The 27,612-nt window shown below is 43.0% G+C and overlaps 1 protein-coding gene across 1 annotated transcript in view; it reads right to left on the minus strand.

The window, feature by feature from the left end:
- Positions 1-27,612, minus strand: part of LOC125454643 (4F2 cell-surface antigen heavy chain-like) — a 124,184-nt gene that overhangs the window by 91,255 nt on the left and 5,317 nt on the right. The window contains exons 2-3 of the mRNA XM_048535624.1: positions 7,445-7,606; positions 7,235-7,338 (exon numbers count right to left, since the gene is read on the minus strand). Of these exons, the coding sequence (XP_048391581.1) occupies positions 7,235-7,338; positions 7,445-7,606 (266 nt within the window). The remainder of the gene's footprint in view (positions 1-7,234; positions 7,339-7,444; positions 7,607-27,612) is intronic.

Here is a 27,612-nt window from a genome sequence, read left to right on the forward strand (position 1 = left end):
CCAGAGTGCATTCTACACACTTGCCACCCTCAGTGTCTCCTGCGAATGGTGTTCAGTTTAGAGGAGCTCTGATTCATCAGCTGAGGGTCGACAACACATGGTATTAGAAGGCGATTTCCTTGACCATATTTGACTTGATATCATGATACTTCATGATACTCACCACAGCCAATGTTGAGGACCCTCAGGGCAACTACCTACTGACTGTATATTACTATGTCGCTGGGTCTGACCTATAGATGGGCCAAGATACACCCAGCGATGGTGATGGTGGAGTCTGGGACATTTTCCGCAAGGTATCATTGTGAGAGTACGACTATGTCAAGTTGTTGCTTGACTAGTCTATGAGACAGCTCTCCCAATTTTGGCACGAGACCCCAGACGTAAGAAGCACCTGTCAACAACTGGCAGTGATTCTATTGTGACCATTTGTCTCATTTATTTAATTATTTAAATTAAATTCCACCAATTGCTGTGGCAGGATTTGAACCCACCAGCTCAGAGACCAACACCGCGGTGGGCATTGTGCTCCCAACTCTTGCTAATCTGTGAACATGTCTCTGTCACACATGTCTTTGCAGTTAGTTGAGGAACTAAGTCCCAGGTACTCGGAGGGCTGCCGGAGACCAGGTACCTATTCAGCCACGTGCATTAAATCACTCAGTATTGTCAGCAATGTGACGTCATTGATATACACAAGCTGACAGATCTATTGGGGATACTCTGCCATTCAATAAGATCATGGTTGATCTTTTTGTGGACTCAGCTCCACTTACTTGCCCACTTACCATAACCCTTAATTCCTTTACTGTTCAATGAGGTAGCCTCAACTACTTCATTGGGCAGGGAATTTCTTGACATTACAAGGAGGGAATCAAATTGATTGAAGGCTGGTATATGTAATGCTAGGGATCACTGGAGGAGGCTGCCATGGGTCACCCACTCTGCATTTCTGGCTGATGATTACTGCAAACGTTTCAGCCTTATCTTTTGTGTTGATTTGTTGGGCTCTTCCATTATAGAGGATGGGAATTTTTTGTAGAGCCTCCTCCTTCAGTGAGTTGTTTAAGTGACCACCACCATTCACAACTGGATGCAACAGGATCGCAGAGCCTAGATCTGATCCCTTGGTTGTGAGATTGCTTAGCTCTATCTATCACTTGTTGCTTCTGCTGTTTGGCATGCAAGTAGTCATATTTGGTGGCTTTACCAGGTTGAAATCTCATCTCAAGGTATGCCCAGTGCTATGCCTGGCATGCCCTCCTGCACTCTCCATTGAGCAAGGGTTGATCCCCTGGCTTGATGGTAATGGTTGAGTGGGGGACATGCTGGGCCGTGAGGTTACAGATTATACTGAAGTGCAATTATGCTGCTGTTGATGGCTCACAACACCTCTTGGATGCCCAGTCTTGAGTTCCTGTATCTGTTTGAATTCTGTCTTGTTTAGCATAACGATGGGGTTACACAACATGATGGAAGTTATCTTCAATGTGAAGGCGGGACTTAGTCTCCACAAGGACTATGCAGGGGTCACTCTTCCCATTGTTCTCATTGGCAGATGCATCTGTAGTTGACAGATTAGTAAGGACAAGGTCCTATATGCTTTTCCCTCTTGTTGGTGCCCTCACCACCTGCTGTAGGCCTAGTTGAGCAGCAATGTCCTTCAGATCCTGTCAACTTGATCAACAGAGCTGCTGCTGAACCACTGTTGATGGTGGAAATCCCCATCCAGGATATATTTTGCACCCTTGCCACCGTCAGTGCTTCCTCCAATTGTTGCTCAACATGCAGGAGTGCTGATTCATCAGTTGAGGGTGGACTGTACACGGTATTCAGCAGGTGGCTTCCTTGCCCTTGTTTAACCTTAAGTCATGAGATTTCATGGGGTCTGGAGTCAATGTCAAAGACTCCCGGGACAACTCACGCCTGATCACTGTGTTGCCACCTCTGCCGTGTCTGTCCTGCTAGTGGAACAGGATGTATCCAGAGATGGTGATGGTGGTATCTGGGACATTAACTGTAAGGTATGATGCTGTGAGTTTGACTATGTCAGGCTGTTGGTTGACAAATCTGTGACTCAGCTCTCCCAATTTTAGCACCAGACCCACAGTTGTTAATAAGGAAGAATTTGCAGAGTTAACTGCTGTTTCTGTTATTGCCTTTTCCAATGCCTAGGTCACCCTAGGTCCACCTGGTTTCATGTCTTTGCAACTTTGTAATGATTGATACAACTGAATTCTTGCTAGGCCAGTTCAGAGGCCAACTGAGAGTCAATCACATTGCTCTGCATTTGGAGTCTCACGTACGCCAAACTAGGTGAGGATGGTATACTTCCTTCCCTGAAGAATATTAGATAACCAGATGTATTTTTTCCTCTGACAATCGACAATGATTTCATGGCTACCATTAGATGCTTAATCCTAGATTTTTTTTATTGAATTCAAATTCCATCATCTGCCATGGCAGGGTCCCCAGAAAATGAGCTGAGTTTTGGGATTAATAGTCTAGCAATAACCACTCTAGGTTTGACATGTATGTGCCTGGCACAAGTTATGAAGCTGATATAGCACTGTGTCATACAGTAATATGTCCTAGTCTGACACATGCTGACAACCATGGTGGCTCGCTGGCTTTGCATATGTGCTAAATAATAGAACATAGAACATAGAAAAATACAGCACAGTACAGGCCATTCAGCCCACAATGTTGTGCCGTGGAATAATCCTAATCCAAAAATAAAATAACCTAACCTACATTCCCCTTAATTCACTGCTGTCCATGTGCATGTCCAACAGTCGCTTAAATGTCACTAATGACTCTGCTTCCACACTACCACTGGCAAACTATTCCATGCGCTCACAACTCTCTGTGTGAAGAGCCTCCCTCTGACGTCTCCTCGATACTTTCCTCCTAAGACCTTAAAACTATGACCCCTCGTGGCAGTCAATCCTGCGCTGGGAAAAAGTCTCTGGCTATCGACTCTATCCATGCCTCTCATTACCTTGTACACCTCGATCAGGTCACCTCTCTTCCTCCTTCTCTCCAGAGAGAAAAGTCCGAGCTCAGTCAACCTCTCCTCGTAAGACAAGCCCTCCAGTCCAGGCAGCATCTTGGTAAACATCCTTTGCACCCTTTCCAAAGCCTCCACCTCTTTCCTATAATAGGGTGACCAGAACTGGACACAATATTCCAGTGTGGTCTCACCAGGGTTTTGTAGAGCTGCAACATAACCTCGTGGCTCTTAAACTCGATCCCCCTGTTAATGAAAGCCAAAACACCATATGCCTTCTTAACAACCTTATCCACCTGGGTGGCAACTTTGAGGGAGCTATGCACTTGAACACCAAGATCCCACTGTTTCTCCACACTGCCGAGAATCCTGCCTTTAATCCTATATTCAGCATTTAAGTTCGACCTTCCAAAATGCATGACTTCGCATTTTTCCAGGTTGAACTCCATCTGCCATTTCTCAGCCCAGCTCTGCATTCTGTCAATGTCTCGCTGAAGCCTGCAATAGCCCTCGACACTATCAACGGCACCTCCAACCTTTGTGTCATCAGCAAACATACTAACCCACCCCTCAACCTCCTCATCCAAGTCATTTATAAAAACTACAAAGAGCAGAGGCCCAAGAACAGAGCCCTGCGGGACACCACTCAGCACTGACCTCCAGGCAGAATACTTATCATCTACAACCACTCTCTGCCTCCTGTCAGCCAACCAATTCTGAATCCAGACAGCCAAATCACCCTGTATCCCATACCTCCTGACTTTATGAATGAGCCTGCCTTGGGGAACATTATCAAATGCCTTGCTGAAGTCCATGTACACTACATCCACTGCTCGACCCTCATCAACCTGTCTCGTGACTTCCTCAAAGAACTCAGTAAGATTTGTGAGGCATGACCTGCCCCTCACAAAGCCATGCTGACTCCCTTTAATCATGCGATGCTTTTCCAAATAGTCATAAATCCTATCCCTCAGAATTCTTTCCAAAACCTTGCTGACCACACACGTAGACTGACTGGTCTGTAATTTCCAGGGATTTCCCTATTCCCTTTCTTGAAAAGAGGAACAACATTTGCCTCCCTCCAATCTTCCGGTACAACTCCCGTGGAGGGTGAGGAAGCCAAGATCTTCGCAGCAGCTTAGCAACCTCCTTTCTTGCTTACCAGAGCAACCTAGGATAAGTCTGGTCTGACCCTGGGGACTTATCAATCTTAATGTTTGCCAAAATTTCTAGCGCATCAACTTCCTCAATCTTGATCTGTTCAAGCCTGTTTTCCTGCTCCTGAAAGTTCTCATTCACAACAAGGTCCCTTTCCTTAGTGAAAACCGAAGCAAAAAACTCATTTAGGGCTTCCCCTATCTGCTCAGACTCCACGCACAAGTTCCCTACGCTATCCCTGATCGGCCCTACCTTCTCCCTGATCATTCTCTTATTCCTCACGTATGAGTAAAATGCCTTCGGGTTCTCCCTAATCCTTCCTGCCAAGCCTTTTTCGTGCCCCCTCCTGGCCCTCCTCAGTCCACTTTTGAGCTCCTTCCGAGCAAGCCTGTAATCCTCTAAAGCTGTGCTAGACCCTTGCTTCCTCCACCTTACATACCCTGCCTTTTTCTTTCTGACAAGAAGCACCTCTGTACCCGTCATCCAAGGTTCCTTAATCTTACCCCTTCTTACCTGTCTCAGAGGAACAAATTTATACATCACTCGCAACAACTGCTCCTTAAACAAGGAAAAGACAAAAGTACTGTGGGCTGAGGGGACAAAGAATTAAAAATCAAAGCAATGTAAAGGCAAGGTAGAGATGCTGAGAGTGTCAAGGTAGGCACAAACTAAGTCAGCATTAAAAAAGCAAGCAGTGAAATATGTAGATAATAAAATGTGAGGCTGGATGAACACAGCAGGCCAAGCAGCATCTCAGGAGCACAAAAGCTGATGTTTCGGGCCTAGACCCTTCATCAGAGAGGGGGATGGGGAGAGGGAACTGGAATCCCTCACCCCATCCCCCTCTCTGATGAAGAGTCTAGGCCCGAAACGTCAGCTTTTGTGCTCCTGAGATGCTGCTTGGCCTGCTGTGTTCATCCAGCCTCACATTTTATTATCTTGGAATTCTCCAGCATCTGCAGTTCCCATTATCAGTGAAATATGTAGCCTGGTCCATTCCATGTAATGGATAGCTGGGCGTAGACTGTCCTGGTACAGAAGTACATTGTCAGTATCAGAGGTATGCCATGATGATGCGGTGAGGCTGGTTAATATCAATTACCAAGGTTCACGGAGTGTTCCCTGAAATGCAGTAGTGGGTGTCCAAGATGGTACAGAATCACGAGCTGTAAGCTGGAATCTCTAGATAACTGCTCTGATGGTCATGTCGGAAATTCTCAGTGTCTAGTTTCTGCTAGCAAGTAGAAGAATGGGTAACTGCATATTAATGAGGTGAGTAATGAAGGTGATAATGAATGATAATCGTTGCAAACAGGCCTCTCTCCTTGCAAGAATCTCATTTTGTTGCCCAATATTTGGTTGGTTAACCGGAGGTCTTGACATTAAGTCCTTGAAGGACATGTCACCTGATTTTTCCAAATGGGGCTGGGAAGATTCTACTCTGTTGATCTCAAAATCCGGAAGGGTGTTGAAAATACTGGGTTGTAAAGTATTGGCCGTAAACTGCCCACTTACTTTCAAGGTGAAAGAAAATTGCACTTAAAAATAGTTAAGTACATTTCAACTAAATGTAAGTTATTGCTTTGAATTTTCCCACTTACAGGCAAAGCATGTGGTTTCAGTGTCTGAACCACCATAGCTAAGGGCAAATTTTTCACATCACTTTCTGCTTATGTAACTGAGCTGTTGGGTATGTTTCTTAGGTAATGACATGGTCAGGAAGGCTGAAGTGATAACCACTGGTGAAAACTTTCAGCTTCCATGCCTCTGACACCATATTTAAAGCTCAGATACACACCATTTCGGACACTGCCATCCAGAAGCTACCTCTCAACTCTGAAAACATTTTGGAGGAAAGACAGTCTAGTTCCTCGCTTCTAGAGTCGAAGTCTAGAAGTGTTGCTGGTTGGAGGAGGGGACAGGAAGAAAGTCTTTTTCCCAGCTGATCACCAATGAAATCATACCAACAAACCCAACCTGTCTGGACTGCAACTGCAGCTACGTGTTGTGTCCCAAGTGAAAAGCGATGGCCAAGAGACTGTCAACGATCTTCTGTGCTCTGCAATTGGAGGTGCCACCATCTTCTCTCTGCTACCTCATCTAAGGACTTGCACTCATTCCAACTCGGCCACTATGCATGTTTCTTAGAAAGGTTTGTGGACTCCAATCCCCACTATTGGATGTATAATGTCCACTCAAAGAAGCTCACTCATCTCATCCTTTCAAACTAATAGCCCTTCCTGCCTTCTACACTTACTGCTTGATGACAGGGGAAATCTCATCTCTAGTTTCTCAGTGGAGGAGAGGAAATTTGTCAGGGTGGTATAAACAGGGCAAGTTTGGGCTCTAATGAGGTGAAAACACATGGAAATAACAGGTAACCGCTGCCGAAGGTGAGATTCTGAAACTAATATTTTAGGCCAGAGGAAAATCTGGAAAAAAGTTTTGAACTTTGGGCATCTGATTTTTTTTTCACCTTTGTCATCACCTTAGCCATTCTTTTTGCCATATTAGAAACAGTAGTTTCTACCATGTAGAGGTGGTCATTTTTGTGATCAGGTTACAGGCTACCCTATAAATCATTTGACAATGTGGTCAGACAGCACAGGCTGCTTGACCTTCTAAATTGTTACAACCAGATATGGAAGAGATCAAATCTCAGCCATCTCAGGATTCTGGAACATTCATCCTGATGAGACTGGGGAAAGAACAGGCTTTATTGTCAGTGATGAATTTAATGAAAGTGTCTGGAGACTATCACTCAAAGTTACTACTAGACGAAATGTGCAAGTGTGGACTATTTGCTACAAGGACTGAAATTCTTGCATGGTATGATGGGTGATAAACATAGGAGGAACATCACTTTCTGTAGTTTAATTTATGAGCTCCTATAAAAAAATTTAGTCATTTCTTCTATATTACAAAAAGTTTTTTTAAACCAGGGCATCTTGACATGTCATTCTTTCAGCTATTAATGGGAAGTTCAAATCATTTCAAAAATTAGTTTCTACAGAGATTGTAACATTAGTACAACATAATTTCAAAAACAGTATCTTTTTCTTTTACCAATAACCATTCCAGCATCTCATGATCATCAAAATCAATGTTAGTCCAAGAGTACTCTTCAATCGATGCAGGATTTGGAGTAAGATCAAGAATAACCTTAATATCTATAAAATAGAAAAAAAAAACAAGCAATAATTAGAATAGGAGTCATGAGAAAATGGGGAAATCTTGCCAGAAATATCACAAAACATGTATAAGACAGAGTCTTACCAGATTTTGCAGCTGTTTTTAACAGTGATTTTAAGTCTTGGATATTGCCAAATCTTCCATCAAATGGCAAACCAGTTGAATTAAACTTGTTGCCATTAAGGGGTGTAATGACAATAGAACCCACATGCAACTTCTTAATATATTCTACCTTCCGTTGAATTCCTATAAAATAAAAATTCTAAGTATTATATAATTGGCTTAAAAGTTGTCTGAGCAAAGTATTGATCAGATTCTTCAAACCATTCAAAAAAATCCTAAATCTTTTCAGTAAACAATTAAGTTCAGGATGTTCAAGTATCTTAAAAGGCACCCCTCACCACTGAAAGATATACCATGGGTGAGTAGCAATTGATCAAAATTTTCCAGCACTTTTCCTGCAGTTACATTGCAAGTATCTCAAAAATAAACTACCATTTAAAATAAAACAAAGAACTGCAGATGCTGGAAATTTGGGAGCAAAACAGAAATATCTGGAGAGACTCAGCAGGTCTAGTGGTATTCGCAGTGAGAAAGTAGCATTAACATTTCAAGTTCGGTGATCCTTCTTCAAGAACAGACTATAGCTAGGAATAGGTCAGGGAATGAGGTTCCCTTTACACATCCGTCCCCCACCAGGATGGTCTCAGGGCTCTCCACTTCTTCCTGGAAAAATGTTCTGAACTGTCCCCATCCACCACCAGCCTCTTCAACCTGGTCAAGCTTGTTCTCAGCTCTTTTAACTCCTTTCATTTTCTTCAAGTCATCAGTGCTGCTTTCCTCTCTTGTCTGGAATTGGAAAAGTTTATCGATTTTGCTTCCAATTCCCACCCTGCCTTCAGTTACACTCAGTCCATTTTTGACTCCTCCCTTCCTTTCCTCAATATCTGTTTCCATTTCTTGGGATAGGACAGCCACCAATATGTGCTATAAACCCACCGGCTGTCACAATCACTGGGACTGTGCATCCTCACACCCCACTTGCTGGAAAGTCTCTATTCCGTTCTCCCAGTGCCTGCGTCTCCATTGCATCTGTTCCAATAGTGCCAACTCTGGCAAGGGAGCCTCCGAAATATTCATCTTCTTCCTCAACCAAGGATTCTCCAGCAATGTTATTGACTGGGCCCTCAGCCAGATCTGACTCATCTCTCGCACTTTGGCCCTCCCCACCTGCCTTGCCTCCTGTAACAGCAATAAAATCCCCCTTGTCCTTGCCTACCATCCCACCAGCATCCACAAACAGGATCATTAGCCATCATTTCTGCCACCTCCAGTGAGATGCTACCAACAGACGCATATTCGCCTCCCCTCCTTTGTCAGCCTTCTGCAAGGACTGTTCCCTCCTGGACATCCTGGTCCACTCTTCCTTCACTCCCAACACACCCCCGCAGCCTCACAACACCTTCCCTGGCAATCTGCCTGTTTACTTCCTCCCTCCTCAGTATCCAAAGACCCAAACACATGTTCCAGATGAAGTGGCTCTTTACTGCACTTCAAACAATCTAGTCTACTACATTCGTTGTTCACAATGTGGTCGCCTCTACATGGAGGAAACAAAGCATAGACTGAGTGATTGCTTCACAGAACATCTATGTTTTGACAGCAAAAAAAAACCCTTAAGCTTCCAGTTGTGTGCCACTTTAATTGCCACCCTGCCCCATGGCCAACATCTCTCTCTGATGCTTGCTGCAGTGCTCCAGCAAAGCTCAGCACAACCTGAAAGAAGAACATCTCATTTTCCACTTGGGAACCCTGCAGACATCTGGTGTTATTATGAAATACAACAACTTCAAAACTTGAACTCTCTCATGTCCTTACCCCAACGACCACACTCAAGTCTTATTATCATTGTCTGCTGTTGCACACAACCCAATGTTAGCCACTAACTGTCCCCATTAATAGCAATTCACTCTCCCTACCAGATCATTATCCACTCCTTTGTCTGTCCAACTGTCCTTCTCTCCTTGGCTCTATCACATTCATCATTTAATCCTTACTCCCTACCCCTACCCTATCTTCTGCATATAAACCGACATTTTTCTCATTACCATCACTTCTGAGGAAGGATCACTGGAGCCGGAATGCTAACTCTGATCTTTCTCTAAAGGTGCTGCCACACCTGCTGAGTTTTCGCAGCGATTTCTGTTTTCATTTCCGATCTCAAGCTAACTGGCCTACAGTTTTCAAACTTCTGCTTTTCTTGAATAGAGGGCTTATATTTGCTCCTTTCTAGTCTGATGGAACCATTCTAGATTCTAGGGATTTTTGGCAAATTAACACCAATCCTTATACTACCTCATTCGCCACCTCTTAAGTCATAGTAAGAAGTCCATCAGGACCTGGGAACATGTCAAACCACAACTCCATCAGTTTGCTCAGTTCCACCTCCATAGCTGCTCTAATTTCACCAAATTCCCTTCTCCTTTCCAACTTGTATCATTGACAGCCACAGATGAAGTGCCCGAAGATTGGAGGGTGGCTAATGTTGTGCCACTATTTAAAGAAAGGTTGCAGGGTAATGCCTGGGAACTACAAACTAGTGAGCCTAATGTCTGTGATAATGGGAACTGCAGATGCTGGAGAATCCAAGATAATAAAATGTGAGGCTGGATGAACACAGCAGGCCCAGCAGCATCTCAGGAGCACAAAAGCTGATGTTTTGGGCCTAGACCCTAGGCCCGAAACGTCAGCTTTTGTGCTCCTGAGATGCTGCTGGGCCTGCTGTGTTCATCCAGCCTCACATTTTATTAGCCTAATGTCTGTGTTGAGTAAAAACCAAAAGAAATGCAGATGCTGTAAATCAGAAACAAAAACAGAAATTGCTGGAAAAGGTTAGGAGGTCTGGCAGTATCTGTGGAAAGAAATTAGAGTTCTCAGGAAGGGACATTTGACCCCAAATGTTAACTCTGAGTTCTCTCCACAGATATTGCGAAACCTGCTGAGCTTTTCCAGCAATTTCTGTCTGTGTTGGATAAGTTGTTCAAGGCGATTCTGACAGACAGGGTCTGCTGGCTTTTGGAGTGACAAGGACGCATTTGCGATAGTCAACATGGCTTTGTGCATGGGAAATTGTGTCACAAATTTGATTGAGATTTTTGAAGGGGTGACCAAGAAAGTAGATGAGGGCAGTGTGATTGACACTGTCTACATGAGCTTTGGTAAAGCCTTTGACAAGGTACCACATAGTAGGTTGTTGAGTAAGGTTAAATCTCATGGGATACAGGGAGGGCTGGCAAATTGGGTGCAAAATTGGCTTTATGGTAGAAGACAGAGGGTGGTGGTAGAGGGCTGTTTTTCAGGCTGAAGGCCTGTGACCAGCAGTATGTCAAAGCGATCAGTGCTAGACCACTGCTAATGGGAATGATTTGCATGAGAATTTAGGAGGTGTGGTTAGTAAGTTTGTGGATGACACCAAAATTGGTAGTGGACAGTGAAGGTGGTTATCTAGGAATACAGCAAGATCTTGATCACTATGCCAGTGAGCTGAGGAGTGGGAGACAGAGTTTAATTTAGATAAATGCAAGTTGTTGCATTCTGGAGGGTTAAACCAGGGCAGGACTTAGAGTCACTGGTAGGGGTCTGGGGAATGTCAAAGAACAAAGAGATCTAGAGGGATAATAGGAACTGCAGATGCTGGAGAATCCGAACTTTTCCCTATAGTAGGAGAGTCAATACCAAAAGGGCATAGGTTTAAGGTGAGGAGGAGAGAGATACAGGAGGATCTACAGAGTCAATCTTTTCACATAGAAGGTGGTGAGCATCCAGAACAGGCTGACAGAGGTAGTGGCTGAGGTGAGTAAAATTTTATTCAAGAAATATTTAGATAGGTACATGGGTGGGATAGCTATGAAGCAATATGGACCAAACACGGGCAAAAGTTTAATTGTGAAAACTGGGCAGCAAGGACAAGTTGATCAGAAGGGCCTGTTTCCATGTTGTAAACCTCTCTGATTCCTGATTTACAGCTATTTCCAGAATATTTTTGTACTTTTTTTCAGTGAAGACAGAAGAAAGATATTTGTTCATTTCAACCAACATTTCTTTACCACCTACTGTTAATTCCTGTTTCTGATTTTACAGAAGACCTACACTCATTCCACTTCCTTTTCTTTTTATATACCTGTAGAAACTCATTAACATTTCTAACTAGCTTCCTCTCATACTGTAATTTATTTCTAATTAATTATTTAGTTTGTCTCTGCTGTTCTTAGTATTCCGGCTAATCATGTGTTCCACCATTTTTCCTTGGGTTTGATGCATTCCTCAACTTTAGTTACCCATGGATTGTGGGTCCCCCGATTACAATTTTTCTTGACAGTAGAAATATCTATTTTGAGTATTTAGAAATATCACCATAAATGATCTATCCCCCAGACTAGGATTGTGTTGTTAAGATTCCAGCTAGTGATATAGGACAAGTAGATCTGAGTGATCAAAGTAGATCAAAAGAACACATTTGTTAAAGTAAATTAAAAAAAGCTACATCAATCAATTTAGAAAAGCCTTAGCAGAGACTGTAAAAAGAGCCCTTTCCCAGTAACATCTTTTACAGATACTCAACATCAGTGAAGTATCACTTCAATCTCAACTCTCAGCCTATTGCTTAATTGACGAGGCTGCAAGCATTTACTTTAAGTGACTTTTTATACATTCATAGGATGCATTTCTTTCTGCGACTGTCAACTCCTAAGATACAAAGTCACTGGATAATTCACTGAACAACTAAATTTCAAGAAATGCTCTGATTATTTAAAACTGGTTAAACAGGGAATGGCTTAAGTAAAGCTTAGACAAAGCTGGCATTAAGGAAGGCTATTTTGGGACCTGGTTGAGACAGAGTGGAAGCTCTTCAAGATGAAATTGCTCAGGATTAAGCAATTGCAGATAATCTGTAGATGATAAATAGAACACATGAATGAATCAACCCGAGTTGGGGAAATTACAACATAAATATAAATGTGCGTAAGCAATGGTCATTTTCATTTTCAAAACAAAATGAATTACTGTTATCGTTTTCATACAGATTCATACAACTCTATTTGATCAACAGGAATAGAAATACTCAAAAAACGCCAACATAGCAATAGTAAAGCACAGAATTATTTGCTAAGAGGAATCTTTACAAGCTAGCCAAGTGTTGAAAAATAACTGATGGCTGGATGTTGCAAAGGGGCATTTCATGCATAAAGCATACAGAGGAAGATTTTGAAAATAGTGATTATATCCAACATGATACTCTGCTATGTGCCCCCGTCATCACGAAGAGATCACAAGAGAGCAAAGAGAGGTCAAAATCAAGGGTGGGAATTAAATAGTAAATTTCCTCAAATTTCAATTACCTTTATTCAAAATGCAGCTGTAAGTATTACATCTGTGGTAAAGCATAGGTCTTTATCATCTGTCGACAATACTAAAATGGATGGAAAAGTAAGATACAATGATGAAATATGAAATTTATGAATGGATATGGACGTTAGGCAAATGAGCTAAAACCTGGCGAATAAGGTTTAACATTGATAAATGAGAGGTTAGCCATTTTGGTCAGAAGAATAGAATAGCAGTTTATTATCTAAAGGAGAGAAACTTCACAGTGTTTCAGCACACAGGGATTTTGATGTCTTCACACATGAATCAAAGACAGCTATATACAAGGTACAGCTTGTATTAAGGTAAATATAATTTTGGCATTTGTTGCTAAAGAAAGACAATACAAAATAGGGAAGCGTAGCTGCAACTGTGTACAACATTAGTGAGACCACACCTGGAGTATTGCGTACAATTTTGGCTCCCTTACTTGAAGGGGGATGTAGTTGCATTGGAGGCAATTCAGAGGATGTTCACCAGATTGATTTCAGAAATGCAGGGTTGTCTTATCGAGATTGAGAAATTTAGACCTATACACTCTGAAAATTAGAAGAGGAGACACAATTGAGGTAAAGAGGATTGACAAAGGAGATGAGGAAAGGATGTTTCCTCATGTGGGGCAATCTAGAATGAAAAGCTATAGTTTTAGGATAAGAAGTAGTAGAATTAAAACAGAGACAAGGAGAAATTACTTCCCTCAAATGAGTTACGAATCTGTGGAATTCACTACCACAGAGCATGTGGATGCTGGGACATTGTCTATCTCCTCAAATGTATTCATATTTAGCAATAAGCACCAAAATTCCATTTGCTTTCCTTATCACCTGCTGCAACTGCATACTAGTTTTCTGCCATCCGTGCATGAGGACATCCAAATTCTGCTGCACCAAAGCACTCTGAGGTTTCTCTCTATTTAGATAATAAATTGTATCTCTATCCCTCTAGAGTTATCCAAGTTAAACTTCTTCTGCCAAAATTCAGCACATTCACCTAACTTATCCATATTCATTTCATGTCTTCCGCAAATTTTGGCTATAGTACTTTTTATCCCCATATCCAAATCATTAACATAGACTATACATAGTTGGGGCCCAACTGAGGCACCCCACTAGTTACAGCTTGCCAACTGGAAAAACCCCATTTATCCCAATTCTCTGCTTTCTGTTGGTTAGGTAATCCTGTATCCAGCTAATAAGTCACCACTAACTCCATGTGATTTTACCTTGTGTATGACCTTTTGATTGGCACCTTATCAAATACCTTCTGGAGGTCCAGACATACTACATCGGCAGGATTTCCATATTCAATATTTCAATTTATAAAAGAACACCAGCAAATTAGTCAAATATGATTTACCCTTCATGAAACCACAATGAATCTGATAGATTGTATTTTGACTTTCTAAATACCCTGTCATTACTTCCTTAATAATGGATCCAATAATTTCCCAAAAACACATGTTAAACTAACTGGTCAATTGCCTCCTATTAACTCTCTCCCTCTTTGAATAAGGGTGTTAGATATGCATTTTTACAATCCACTGGAAGCTTTCCACCACACAGAGAAATATGGAATATTGTAACCAATGGATCCAATATCTCTGCTGCCACTTCCCTTAAGACTGTAGGATGTAGACTATTAGGTCCTTGGAACTTGACTGTCTTCAATCATAATAGTTTGCTCATTACTTTTTTCCTCTAGAGATGATTGATGGTCCGAGCTCCTCCCTTTCTTTAATATCTGCATTACCTTTATTACTGGAATGGTACTAGCATCCTCCACTGTGAAAACTGAAGCAAAATATCAATTTAGTAACTCTGCCATTTCTGTATTTCCCACGATTAACTCCTCAGTCTCATCCTCCTAGGGAACAACTTTCAGGTTAGCTTCTTTTTTCCCTTTTATATAATTAGAGTAGCTTTTGCTATCCATTTTTGTACTTTGCAGTAGTTTTCTTTCATAATTTACCTTTGCTCTTTCTTTGACATTTTTAAAGCAACTCTTTATTGATCTTTAAAGGTTTCCAAACTTGTAGCCTCCTAATTGTCTTCTCAAAATGATAAGCTTTTTATTTTGATATTATCTTTAACTACCTTGGCTGGGAGAGGACAGGTGTGAATGCTTTGCTCCTCTCTCCACCCCCAACATTACAACCTTTCTTCCTTACTGGAATATATTTCAGTTGGGAGCATTTCAGTATCCCCTTAAACATCTGCCATTGGTAATCAACAGTCCTACCTTATAGTCTTCCCATCAAAGTCCACAAGGGCAAAATCCATCCTTATACCGATATTCTCTTGTTTAATTCAAAAACGCTATTGGAGGACTCCAGTTTCTCACCCTTACACTGAATTTGAAATTCTAGCATGGTATGATCACTCTTCCCCAGAGAATTCTTTACTTTGAGATCATTAATTAATCCCATCTCATTACACAATACCAAGTTCAGAATAGCCTGCTACCTGTTTCCACAACATATTGCTCCATAGTTTCTAATACATTCAACGAACTCTCCCTCAAGTCTTTCCTTATCAATTTGAATAATTCGGTCTATATGCATATTACGTTCACCAATGATTAGTGCAGTACTATGTTTACAAACCCCCAATATTTCTTGGTTTTTACTGCGCCCTATTGCAGGACAACCCAGGAGAGGGCAGCAGAGTGGTGACGCTGAATGGCTGACGTGGAGAAGATTTGCATCAGTGCAGTCATCGCTTCCATAAGGTGATTTGCAGAGGTGCTGTTGTAAAGTGACAGCTCAAAACAACAGCTAACGAACACCACTGTGAGGACCAGAAGCAAGGGAAAGGGACAGGTCATCCTGCAAAGGCGAGTGAAGAAAGATCTACCTCAGGGATTTGCAGCAAGCGGCAAGGGGCAAGGGTAAGATAAATTTTGTTAAATGGTTTAACTGGTGATAGAAATGTCAGTCAGTGGGGTTAATTACTGTACTTGTGAAATGTGGGAGATCTGTGATGCTGACAATGTCTTGGATGACTACACCCCAATTCCAGCTCCTCACAGTTGTGTGGATAGGTTGGAATGGCAATTGGATTCAGATGGTGGAAAGCAACATAGACAGCACTTTTAGAGAAGTGGTGACACCCAAGCTGCAGGCAAATAGGTGACTGTGAGAAGGGGCAAGCAGCCAGGTCAGGAATCCCCTGTGGTCATCCCCCTAATAAGTATACCATTTTGGATACTGCTGGGGGAGGAAGGCCTATCAGGATAACAACAACAACAACATCAGCAGCAGCCAGCCTGGTAGCACCATGGTTGGCCCTCTTCTTAAGAAGGGAAGGACAAAGAGCACTAGGCTGGTGTATTATAGGGGACTCTATAGTTAGGAGTACTGATAGGTGCTTCTGTAGCCATAATAGGGACTTGAGGATGGTATGTTGCCTCCCCCGTGCCAGGGTCCAGGATGTCTCTGAACAGGGGAAACAACCAGAGGTTGTGGTACATAATAGTACTAATGACATAGGCAGGATGAGTGAAGAAGTCCTGCAGCAGCAGTTCAGGGAATATGGTAAAAAGTTAAAAAGCAGAACCTCCAAGGCTGTAGTCTCAGCATTACTCACTGTGCCAGTGAGGCTAGAAATAGGAAGACAGTACAACTCAACTTGTGGTGAAACAAATGGTGTAGGAGGGAAGGTTTCAAATATCTGGATCATTGGGATCTCTTCTGGGGCAAGGGGGGCCTGTATAAAGGACGGGTTGCATCTAAACTGGAGGGACACAAATATTCTGGCAGGGAGGTTTGCTTGTGTCTCTCAGGAGGATTTTAAACTAGCTAGGCAGGGAATGGGAACCAAAGCTAAGGTGAATAGACTGGAAGGGAACTTGAGAATAAGGCCAGTAAGACTTAGACAAAGAGCAGGTAGTGTGTGGCTGCTGATCAAAGTGGGTCTGGTGGACTGAAATGCATATGTTTCAATGCAAAAAGAGTAACAAGTCAGGCAGATGAACTTGCAGCTTGGATTAGTACTTGGAATTATGATGTTGCTATTACGGAGACTTGGTTAAGGGAGGGACAGGATACAGACGTTTCAGGTGGCATAGAGGGGGATGAAAAAGGGCTGGGAGTGTTGCACTAATTAAGGAGAATATCAGAGCTGTACTGTGGGAGGACATCTTGGATGGCTCATACAGTTAAGCAAAATGGTAGAGCTCAAGAACAGGAAGAATACAATCACAATGTTTGGGGTTTACTATAGGCCTCCGAACAGCCAGCAGGAGATAGTATCTTTTCTTCTAACTTGAGCCTGCAAGATAGATCCAAAAAAAACTGACGGTAGCAGTGGAACAGCGTGGGTCTGAATGGAGGGCTGCGACTAGTGGAAGTACATAAGGGACTATCAGCATTGGGCAGGGAGATGGCAGAGTTTAATCTAGAAAAATGTGAGGTAATGTATTTCAGAAGGTCTAATCCAGAGGGAATGTATACAATAGATGGCAGAACCCTTAACAGTACTGATAGGCAGAGGAATGTGGGTGTACAGGTACACAGGTCACTGAAAATGGCAACACAGGTGGAAAAGGTGGTTAACAAGGCATACAGCATGCTTGCCTTATCAGTCAGGGCACTGAGTTTAAAAATTGGCAGGTAATGTTGCAGTTTTATGGAACCTTAGTTAGGCTGTGTTTAGAATATTGTGTTCAATTCTGGTCACCACACTACCAGAAGGATGTGGTGGCTTTGGAGAGGGTACAGAAAAGATTTACCAGGATATTGCCTGGAACGGAGGACAATAGCTGTGAGGAGAGGTTGGAGAATCTTGGGTTGTTCTCACTGGAACGACAGAAGTTGAAGGGTGAACTAATAGAGGTCTATAAGATTATGAAGGGCATGGACAGAGTAGACAGTCAGAAGCTTTTTCCCAGGGTGGAAAAGTCAGATACTAGGGTATAAGGTTTACAGATGATGTACAAGGCAAGTTTTTTTTAAACACAGGGAGGTGGGTGCCTGGAATCCATGGCCGGTGGGAGGTAGTGGAAGCAGATACGATAGTGACTCTTAAAGGGCATCTTGACAAATATGGGAATAGATTACTTCCTCCAGGGTCTTTTCCCTTGCTAAATCTTATTTCTACCCAGACTGATTCTATGCCTTGATCTCCAGCAATTTACAAACAAAGGTACATTATCTCTCTCTTTTCTTCCTGCCTACCTTCTGAAATGGAGTACCCCTGAATATTCAATTCTCATGCCTGCTCACCTTGCAACCAGGTCTCAGCAATAGAATATTGGCCTGGATTACTCGCCCAGTGACATTACCATTACATCATCATGTCCCCCTACAACTGTGGGCAATTAAACAACTCACCGGAGAAGGTGGCTGTATAAATATTCATATCTTCAACAATGGGGGAACCCAGCATGTCAGTGCAAAAGGTAAGGCTGAAGCATTTGCAACAATCTGCAGCTGAAAATACAGAGTAGGTGATCCATCTTAGACACCTCACAATAATCAGCAACACAGCTGCAAATCTTCTGTCAATGCAATTCATCTCAAAAAATGGTTAACTTCAATGGATACTGTAAAGACAATATTTTAGCATTGCCATTGGAGACTTATGCTCCAGAACATGCTTTGGCCTTTACAAAATTGTTCCAGTACAGCTACAACATTGACATCTCTTTAAAGTATGTACCAAGTTATGTTGTGTACAGAAATTTCAGGACTAGCTCAACCCAGCCAATTATCGCCCCATCAGTTCACTCTTGGTCATCAATAAAGTGATGGAAGCGGTCATCAACAGTACTATCCAGCAGCATGTACTAATCAAAAACTGCTCACTAATGCTCAATTTGGGTTCCATCAGGACCACACAGCAGCTCTTGACATCATTACAGTTTTCTTCCTGAAATGAAGAAAGGAGCTGAACAGAAAAGGTAGGGTATAACAAAGTGTGGAGCTGGATGAACACAGCAGGCCAAGCAGCATCTTAGGAGCACAAAAGCTGCTGTTTCAGGCCCAGACCCTTCATCAGGAAAGGAGGATGGGGAGAGGGTTCTGAAATAAATAGGGAGAGAGGGGGAGGCGGATGGAATGTGGACAAGAGAGTTGCAGTGGGAGAGAGATCCCCCAAGGCTTGTCCGGAGGGAGGAGGGTAACTTCTTCAGGTTAGGCATCCCTGAAAGAGGCTTCACAGTGAGGTTAAAATGTCTGAGGTAGGGTGATGGTCACTTACCTTGACATCAAGGCCACAAGAGCCAATAGGAATCAGGGAAACTCTTCACTAGTTGGGATCATACCTAGCACAAAGGTGGTTGTTGTTAGAGATTGATCAACTCAGCTGCAGAGCATTATTGCAGGCAACTGTCAAGTGTCCTGGGCCCAACCACTTTCAACTGCTTCATTGATAATCTTCGCTCCATCTTACGGTCACAAGTACAGCTGCTTGCTCTCAATTGCAGAGTGCTCAACACCATTTCTGATTACTTAAATATTGAAGCAGTCTATATCAAAATGCATCCAGACCTGGACAATATTGACACTCAGGCTCAGAAGTGGTAAGGAACATTTGCACCACAAGAGTAAGCAATAGCCATCTCCAAAAAGAAATCCCTTGACACTCAATTACATTCCCATTGCTAAATTCCCCACTATGAATATCCTGGAGAGTTATTACAGTTTCAGAAACTGAGCTGGAAAAATGAAAACTCTGACAAGGTCAGAGGCTTGGAATTCTGTAGTCACCTCCTGTTTCCTCAATATCACCACTTACCTGAATGGGTGTGGTTCCTGAGAAAATGTTCTGGATCTGAGATGACTGACATCCCATAACCACAACCATTTTCCTTTTTTATGCTTGGAGAATTTTACCTGATTCCCATTGACTTCAGTTTTGCTAGGGATCCTCCATGTCATACATGGCTACATATGATTCTGACGACAAGGGCAGTTCCCCTCAATTCATTCTAGAATTCAGATATTTTATTCACAATTGAACCAATGCTAGGAAGTCAGAGGTTCAGTGTCCCTGGCAGACCTCAAAACTGGGTACCTGTGATCAAATGATTGGTGAGCTATTACTGCTTGATAGCATTGTTAATGACACCTTCCAACACTTTACTGATGAGAGTTGACTAATGGGGTGATAATTGACAGGGTTGGATTTGTCCTGCTTTTTGTGTACAGATCATCGCTGGGCAATTTTCCTGATTATTGGGAAAATGCCAACACTGGATCTGGACTGGAACAGCTTGACTATAGGTGCAGCTAATTCTGGAACACATCTTCAGTACTGTTGTCAGAGGCCCAGCCTTTGCTGTATCCAGTGCTTCCGTTCTTGAAATCATATGGAGTGAATCAAAAGGGCAAAAGAGTGGTACCTGTAATGCTGGGGACCTCTGGAGCAGGTTGAGGTTGACTAGCCACTCAGCATTTGATTTAAGATTATTGGGAATGCTTCAGCCTTATCTTTTGCATTGTTGCACTAGACTCCCCCATCACTGAGACCTGGGATGTTCGTGGATCCTCCTCTTCCAGTGTGCTGTTAAATGTTCACAATCATTCATAACTAGTGTGGCAGAATGCTGAGCTTAGATCCGATCTGTTGTGGAATTGTTTAGCTCAGTCTCCGATTTGCTGCTTGGTGAGGAAAATAATTCATTTTGTAGCTTCACCAGGTTGACACATCATTTTTAGGTATGCCTGGTGCTGCTGCTCCTGGCATGCAGTACTGTATTCTTCTTTGAACCACAGTTGATTCCCTGGTTGATGGCTATGGTAGAATGAGGGAAATAACATGCCACTAATGTTGCAGTTTGTGTTGGTGTACAATTCTGCTGGCTCATAAATGCCAGCTGCTAGTTCTGGTTGACATCACAGGGATATGAGGTATCTCAAAGGCAGAATTCTGTCTCCAAGGACAGTGCAGTGGTCATTCTTACTGATAATTTTATGGCAATATCAGCATCAGACAGATTAGTGAGGACAACATCAATTTTTTTTTCTTGTTGGTTCATTCATCCTTGACATGGCTGCTAGATCAAATCTGTCTTTTAGCAGTCAACCAGTTTGATCAGTAGTATTGCTGCAAAGCCAGTCTAGATGATGGACATTGAGATCCCTACCAAAAAGACATTTTGCATCCTTGTGATCCTCAGTGCTTCCTCTAAGTGATGTTAAATATCAACTGCTTCATCAGCCGAGAGGGGAGGGCAGTATGTGGTAATCAGCAGGAGGTTTCCTTGTCCATGTTTAACTGACATGAGACATCATGGGATCCAGCTGCAATTGTGGATTCATTTCCATACACTCAGACAAAGAAGGCCACCAACTTGATTTGGACAACATAACCATTCTAGGACAAGCCAACCAAAGACATGCACAGGATTTCCTAGAGGCCTGGTATTCAACATCTAACTCCAACAAACATGTGGAAACAGATGCTACATACCAACCACTACAAAGCAGAACCGTAAATGAGGCTAACCACCATATCAGACCGGACCAAAACACAAGTGGAACAGACCAGCAATGCTTCATCACAGGCACATTGATTTTACCTAGTATGGTGACAAAATGTCTGAAAACCAACCTAACTAGCTCAGTGAACAAATCAACAACCTCATCCACAACCTGAGCTACAAGTCTTCTCAAAAACTTTAAATATTGAGGATTACCAGGGCAACTTCTTCTCAACTGTACACCACCAAGCAAGTGGGATAGGACATCCCAGGGATTGAGATTGAGGTATCTAGCATGATATGATATAAGGAATGAACTGTGGATGTAACATCAAGATTTAACTCTTCTAGTCTATGAAACAATTCTCCCAACTTTGGCATTCCCCCTCAAAAGTTAATAAGGACAGTTTGGGGAAACACTGTCAAAATTTATGGAGACGGTCAATGCTAGGTTGACTGGTTTCATTTTTTTGGGACTTTCTCAATTGTTACAATCGAATGGCTCGTTAGGCCACTTCGCAGGGGGCGCGGGGCAGCGGTGTTAAGAATCCACTGCACTATAATGGGTCTATAGTCACCTATGGGCCAGACCAGGTAAAGGCAACATTTTATTTTCTCCCCTATAAAGACAATAGTGAATCAGATGTTTCTTTTTTCTTACCCTGACATTTTAAGAATGGTTTCATGGTCCCCAATTAAATGCAGGTGTCAAGAGCATTACTTGGGTCTGTGGATTACTGGTATAGCAATAATACCACTACACCATTGTCTCCCGAGATGGAATTCTCTTCACTTGCCAGAATAAGTGCAGTTTCAACAAGCAAAGCACAAAACCAAACAGGCCAAAGCCCATCTAGTTGAGACTCCATCAAACACCTTCAACATACATTCACTCACTCCCTTCACAAAAGCATCGTAGCAGCAGTGATCACCATCGGCAAGGCTCCCTTTGACTACACCTGACAAACTCAGTGTACGTGCTAAAAAAGAACCACAGATACATGGAGCACGATTCAAGATCCTCTCCATCACACACCACTGAATTATATTACTGCTCCATCATTGTTGATGGCTCAAAATACTAAAATTCCCTTGCTAACGACACTAACGCTAAGTGGTAATAGGACCACCCTGTGGTGGACCTACACCACTCAGACTTCAGCAGTTTGGTAAGGTGACTTGCCAACATCTTCAAGGAAATTAGGGATTAGTAATATATGCTGGGCAAGCCGGTGATGCTCACATTCCATGACTGAAACAAAAAGGCAGGGTAGCAACTGATGAGGCATATATGTAATGCTTTGTAAAGACACCTTTAAAATTTTTTTTCCTGCATTTTTGAGGGCTGAAATGGCGGGGGGGGGGGGGGGGGGGGGGGGGGAATCCTTTCAAACTAAGGATTACTGGAGGATTGCTACATGTTTTGAAAGCAATTAACCTGATACTTTTTGTTTAAGAGATGGTAGGAACTGCAGATGCTGGAGAATCTGAGAACATTTTTTTTTAAAGCTGTTTGTACAGTTGCTGATCCCAGTAAGTGTTTGAAGTGTAGTTTGCAGAAACTGGACCCATAGGGTTGTTGTCAAATTGAGATTCAGCTAGCAATAAGTAAATGATTGTTAGCAATATGATCACTAGTCCCCAAATCAAGTTTAAAAAAAATGGAAAAACTGTGGATGCTTAAAATCTAATACAAAAACATAAATTGCTTGAAAAGCTCAGCAGGTCTGGTAGCATCTGTGAAGAGAAATTGGATTAATGTTTCAGGTCCAATGACCCTTTCATCAGAACTGATGGTATCTAGGAGAAATACCATCAGAGATAATGGGAACTGCAGATGCTGGAGAATCCGAGACTCTTCATCATAAAAGGGGAACGGGGACAGGGTTCTGAAATAAATAGGAACAGAGGGGGAGGCAGATCGAAGATGGATAGAGGAGAACATAGGTGGAGTGGAGACAGACAAGTTAAAGAAGCGGGGATGGAGCCAGGAGAGGTAGGGAGGGGATAGCTCAGTTCGGGAAGGACCGACAGGTCAAGGGGGCAGGATGAGGTTAGTAGGAAGGAAATGGGGGTGTGGCTTGCAGCAGGAGAGGGGGGATAGGTGAGAGGAAGAACAGGTTAGGGAGACGGGGCTAAGCTGGGCTGGTTTTGGGATGCAGTAGGGGGAGGGGAGATTTTGAAGTTCGACACTACTGGAACAAGAGCATGATGCCAGTGGAACAATCTCCAAGGAAAACATGCTTAAACTATTGGACCTATGCCTCACCACCCAGTTCACTTTCAACAGTCAAATGTACGAGCAAATCAACAGTTCATCCACGGGATCACCTAACTCTGGACTCATCGCAGAAGCAGCGATGCAAAGACTAGAAAGGACTGCCCTTCTGCAAATCCAACCTAAACTATGGATACACTACGGAGATGACACCTTTTGTCATCATTAAATACCAAATTAGAGGAGTTACAAACTTATAAACAATACCCTCACTGGAATAAAATTCTCAGAGAAGAAGAACAAACAGCTCCCATTCCTGATGTCATGGTACAGCGCAGTACAAATGGGGAACTGCAAGTGAAAGTACACAAACCATATATACAGACCGGGTACTGAACTTCAATAGTAACCATCCCAGCGCACACAAAAGAAGCTGCGGGCGAATATGATTTAAAAGGGCAAGAACACACTGCAGCAACACAGAACGATGTCAAGAGCAAGAAGAATACCTCTTTCAAGTGTTCAAAGATAATGGACATCCAAAGAACAGGGTCAGAAGATGCCTACATGAACAGCATCTGGAAAATACTACACCCCCAACACACTACCCTACATCTGAACTCACCATAAGATTCCTACGACCGCTGAGCATCAGAGTGGCACACAAACCCCTGTCAACCCTATGACGACTGCTCACCTGAACTAAAGACCCCCTCCCTGCCATGAACAGGACCAATGTCAGCTACAAGATCACCTGCGGAGATTGCGAGAAACAAGGAGGAAACTAACGAATACATGAACACCAACTGGCTACAAAAAGACACGACCAATACTCACTCATCTCAATCCACATGGACAAGCAGAACCACCACTTCAACTAGGACAACACCAAGATCCTGGGACATGCGAGGCAGAGACAAGCACAAAAATTCCCGGAAGCATGGCAGTCCACGAAGCATGCTATTAATAAAAACAGTGAACTCGATCCCATATACATTCCACTATGAAGGAAAACTGGAAGTGAGGTAATCCATCTCAATGGATGCCAGAGGTTAAAAACCAGGCAGGAAAACACACGGACACTTCATCAGAGGCTGCATTTGAGAATGTTACCAAGCATGGCAACGAAACATCTGTGAAACAAATCAGCTCAGCGAGCCAACCAACCTCAACACCCATAACCCAAGCTGCGAATCTACTCCAGAACCATTTTTTTTATGACATCCTTCTAGAATAAAAACAACCACCCTTATTGCATCCCACCAACCTCCCAATACAACGCATCATCCTCCGACGCTTCCGCCATCTACAATCTGACCCCACCACTCGATGTTTTTCCATCCCCACCCTTCTCTGCCTTCTGGAGACCTCTCTCCCTGTCTCCCTCGTCCGCTCCACACTCCCCTCCAACCGCAGGAAGTGCTACACTTGCCCCCAAGTCTCCTCCCTCGCCCCCATCCCAGGCCCCAAGATGACTTTCCATATTAAGCAGATGTTCACCTGCACATCTGCCAATATGGTATACTGTACCCACTGTGGCTTCCTCTACATTGGGGAAACCGAGCGGAGGCTTGGGGACCGCTTTGCAGAACACCTCTGCTCGGTTCACAATAAACAACTGCACTTCCCAGTCATGAACCATTTTAACTCCCCCTCCCATTCCTTAGACGACATGTCCATCAATGGCCTCCTGCAGTGCCATAATGATGCCCAAAGGTTGCAGGAACAGCAACTCATATTCCGCTTGGGAACCCTGCAGCCCAATGGTATCAATGTGGACTTCACAAGCTTCAAAATCTCCCCTTCCTCCACTGCATCCCAAAAACAGCCCAGCTTGTCCCTGCCTCCCTAACCTGTTTTTCCTCTTACCTATTTTCTCCCACCCCAAGCCGCACCTCTATTTCCCGCCTCCTTGACCTGTCAGTCCTCCCCGGACTGACCTATCCCCTCCCTACCTATACTCTCCTCTCCACCTATCTTCTCTATCCATCTTTGGTCCGCCTCCCCCTCTCTCCCTATTTATTTCAGAACCCTCTCCCCATTCCCCTCTCTGAAGGGTCTAGGCCCGAAACGTCAGCTTTTGTGCTCCTGAGATGCTGCTTGTGTTCATCCAGCCCCACACTTGTTACCCTCATTGCCTGACAGATCAACCTAACTTGCCAGACAATAAAACAACACTCTAACATTGATGCCTGAAGGCAAATCTAAAAGAAAAAACATGGTGGGGGGAGAAAAAGGCTAAGAGCATGGCCTGCTTCCACAGTGCAGGGATTCTCAAAGTGTGGACTGAGTTCAAACATCACTGCATGATGACCGCTTTACAGTTCAGGATCTACATGAGCACTTATTCATTTCAAAAATAAATTGCCCATTGCCACAGATATGAGATACTGCCCAGATGGAAAGTCCTTTAACATCAGTCATGTCTAAGTCAAAACTAAACCTGTTGAACAATTGCAAAGGCTCCTGTATTTCTGCTTTTTGTGTTCCCTTACATGTTTCACTTTCTGTCACACTTCTCCGTCCCTGGTTAGATTGGATGATCCTACTTACTGGGTGTTACTGCCCCAAGGAATCAAATATCCAGATAACGTCCCCTTTCTTGTTGTGTTGCAGTTTCTAAGTCTAGGGCTAAAGGCTGACAAGCTTCCTTGTACTGATGGTCTTTAAACAATTTTGGTTTTAGAAACAGTGAATGCACTGGTGAACATTTTCTAGACTCCTGGATTTTGGGAGGGTCCTAGGGATTTCAAAACTAGTGTCTACTTAGACATGCCTACTTAGGGAAGGCTGGAGACCGAGCAGGAAACATTAGGCCACTTAACCTAACATTTGTGATTGAGAAAATGCTAGAATCTGCTAAGTAGATATGACACAAAGGCAAGCTGTTTGGAGGAAAGGCAGAATGCTAGCCTTTACCACAACAGGAATTGAATACAGAAGGAACAGTCTCACTTCATTAGTGAGGTGGCATCGGGAATACCGTGTGCAGTCTCTTCCTCTTGCCAAAGGAAGAATAACAAGTGCAGTAGAGGTTCACAAGACCAGTTCCTGAGATGCTAGAACTGTCCGATCTGGAAAAACTTAAGGATTCGTATTCTCTGGAGTTGTCTTGTTACACTGGCTCAGTGGTTAGCACTGCCTCACAGTGCTAGGGACCCAGGTTCAAGTCTGCCTTTTGGCAACAGTGCATGTGGAGTTTTGCACATTCTGCCTATGTCGGGTTTCACCAGGTGCTCCAGTTTCCTCTCAGCCCAAAGATGTGCAGGTTAGATGCACTGGCCATGCTAAATAGTCTAACAGTTTCCAGGGATTTGTAGGCTAGGTGGATTAGCCATAGTAAATTCAGGGTTATAGGGATCGGGCAGGAAGTTGGGTTTGGATGGGACGTTCTTCAGAGGGTCAATGCAGGCTCTACGGGATGAATGGCCTCTTTCCACTGTACAGATTCTCCAATACTGAGTTTAGAAGAATGAGACACAACCCTGTTGAAAGATCTAACATTTTTGACAGGACAGAGTAGATGTTTTTCCCTTACTGCAGAGTCTAGAACTAGAGGATACAGTCTCAATGCTGAGGGCAAGCCATTTAGGACCGTGATAAAAAGGAATAAAAAGAAACGGTGGTGAACCTTTGGAATTCTCTACCCCAAAGTGCTGTGGAAGATCAGTTTGGCAGATTTCTAGTTCCTATAATATCAAAGGCTATAGGGATAACACAGGAATACAATGATGTGATGGTTAGATGATCAGTCATGATATCAAATGGTGGAGCAGGGTCTTGGGTCTGAATGCCTGCCCACGTATCTAGGTAAGAGCTCATGGCCTTAAGGGTGACAGAACAACATGGTTACAAAATTAGCTAACTAGTTCACTTTCAGGTTGGTAAACAATAAATTATAGGGTGGCACAAAAATCAGTGCTGAAGCCAACTTACATTCTATCTTAATAACTTGGGTGAAGTGACCATCGTAGCCAAATTTGCTAACAGTATAAAAGATGCAGAAAAGCAAGTTGCAAGGAAGATACTAAACGAGATATCGATCAAGTGGGGAAAAACTAGAAGATGAAATGTAATGTGGGGAAAACAGGAGATTGTTCTACTTTAGCATTATGAATTTTAAAAAAAGTATTAAATGGAAAATGATTTTAAAAAATGAGGCAGTACAGAGAAATTTGGATGCTCTTGT

Source organism: Stegostoma tigrinum, chromosome 9 (assembly GCF_030684315.1).
Source record: "Stegostoma tigrinum isolate sSteTig4 chromosome 9, sSteTig4.hap1, whole genome shotgun sequence".
NCBI lineage: Eukaryota > Metazoa > Chordata > Chondrichthyes > Orectolobiformes > Stegostomatidae > Stegostoma > Stegostoma tigrinum.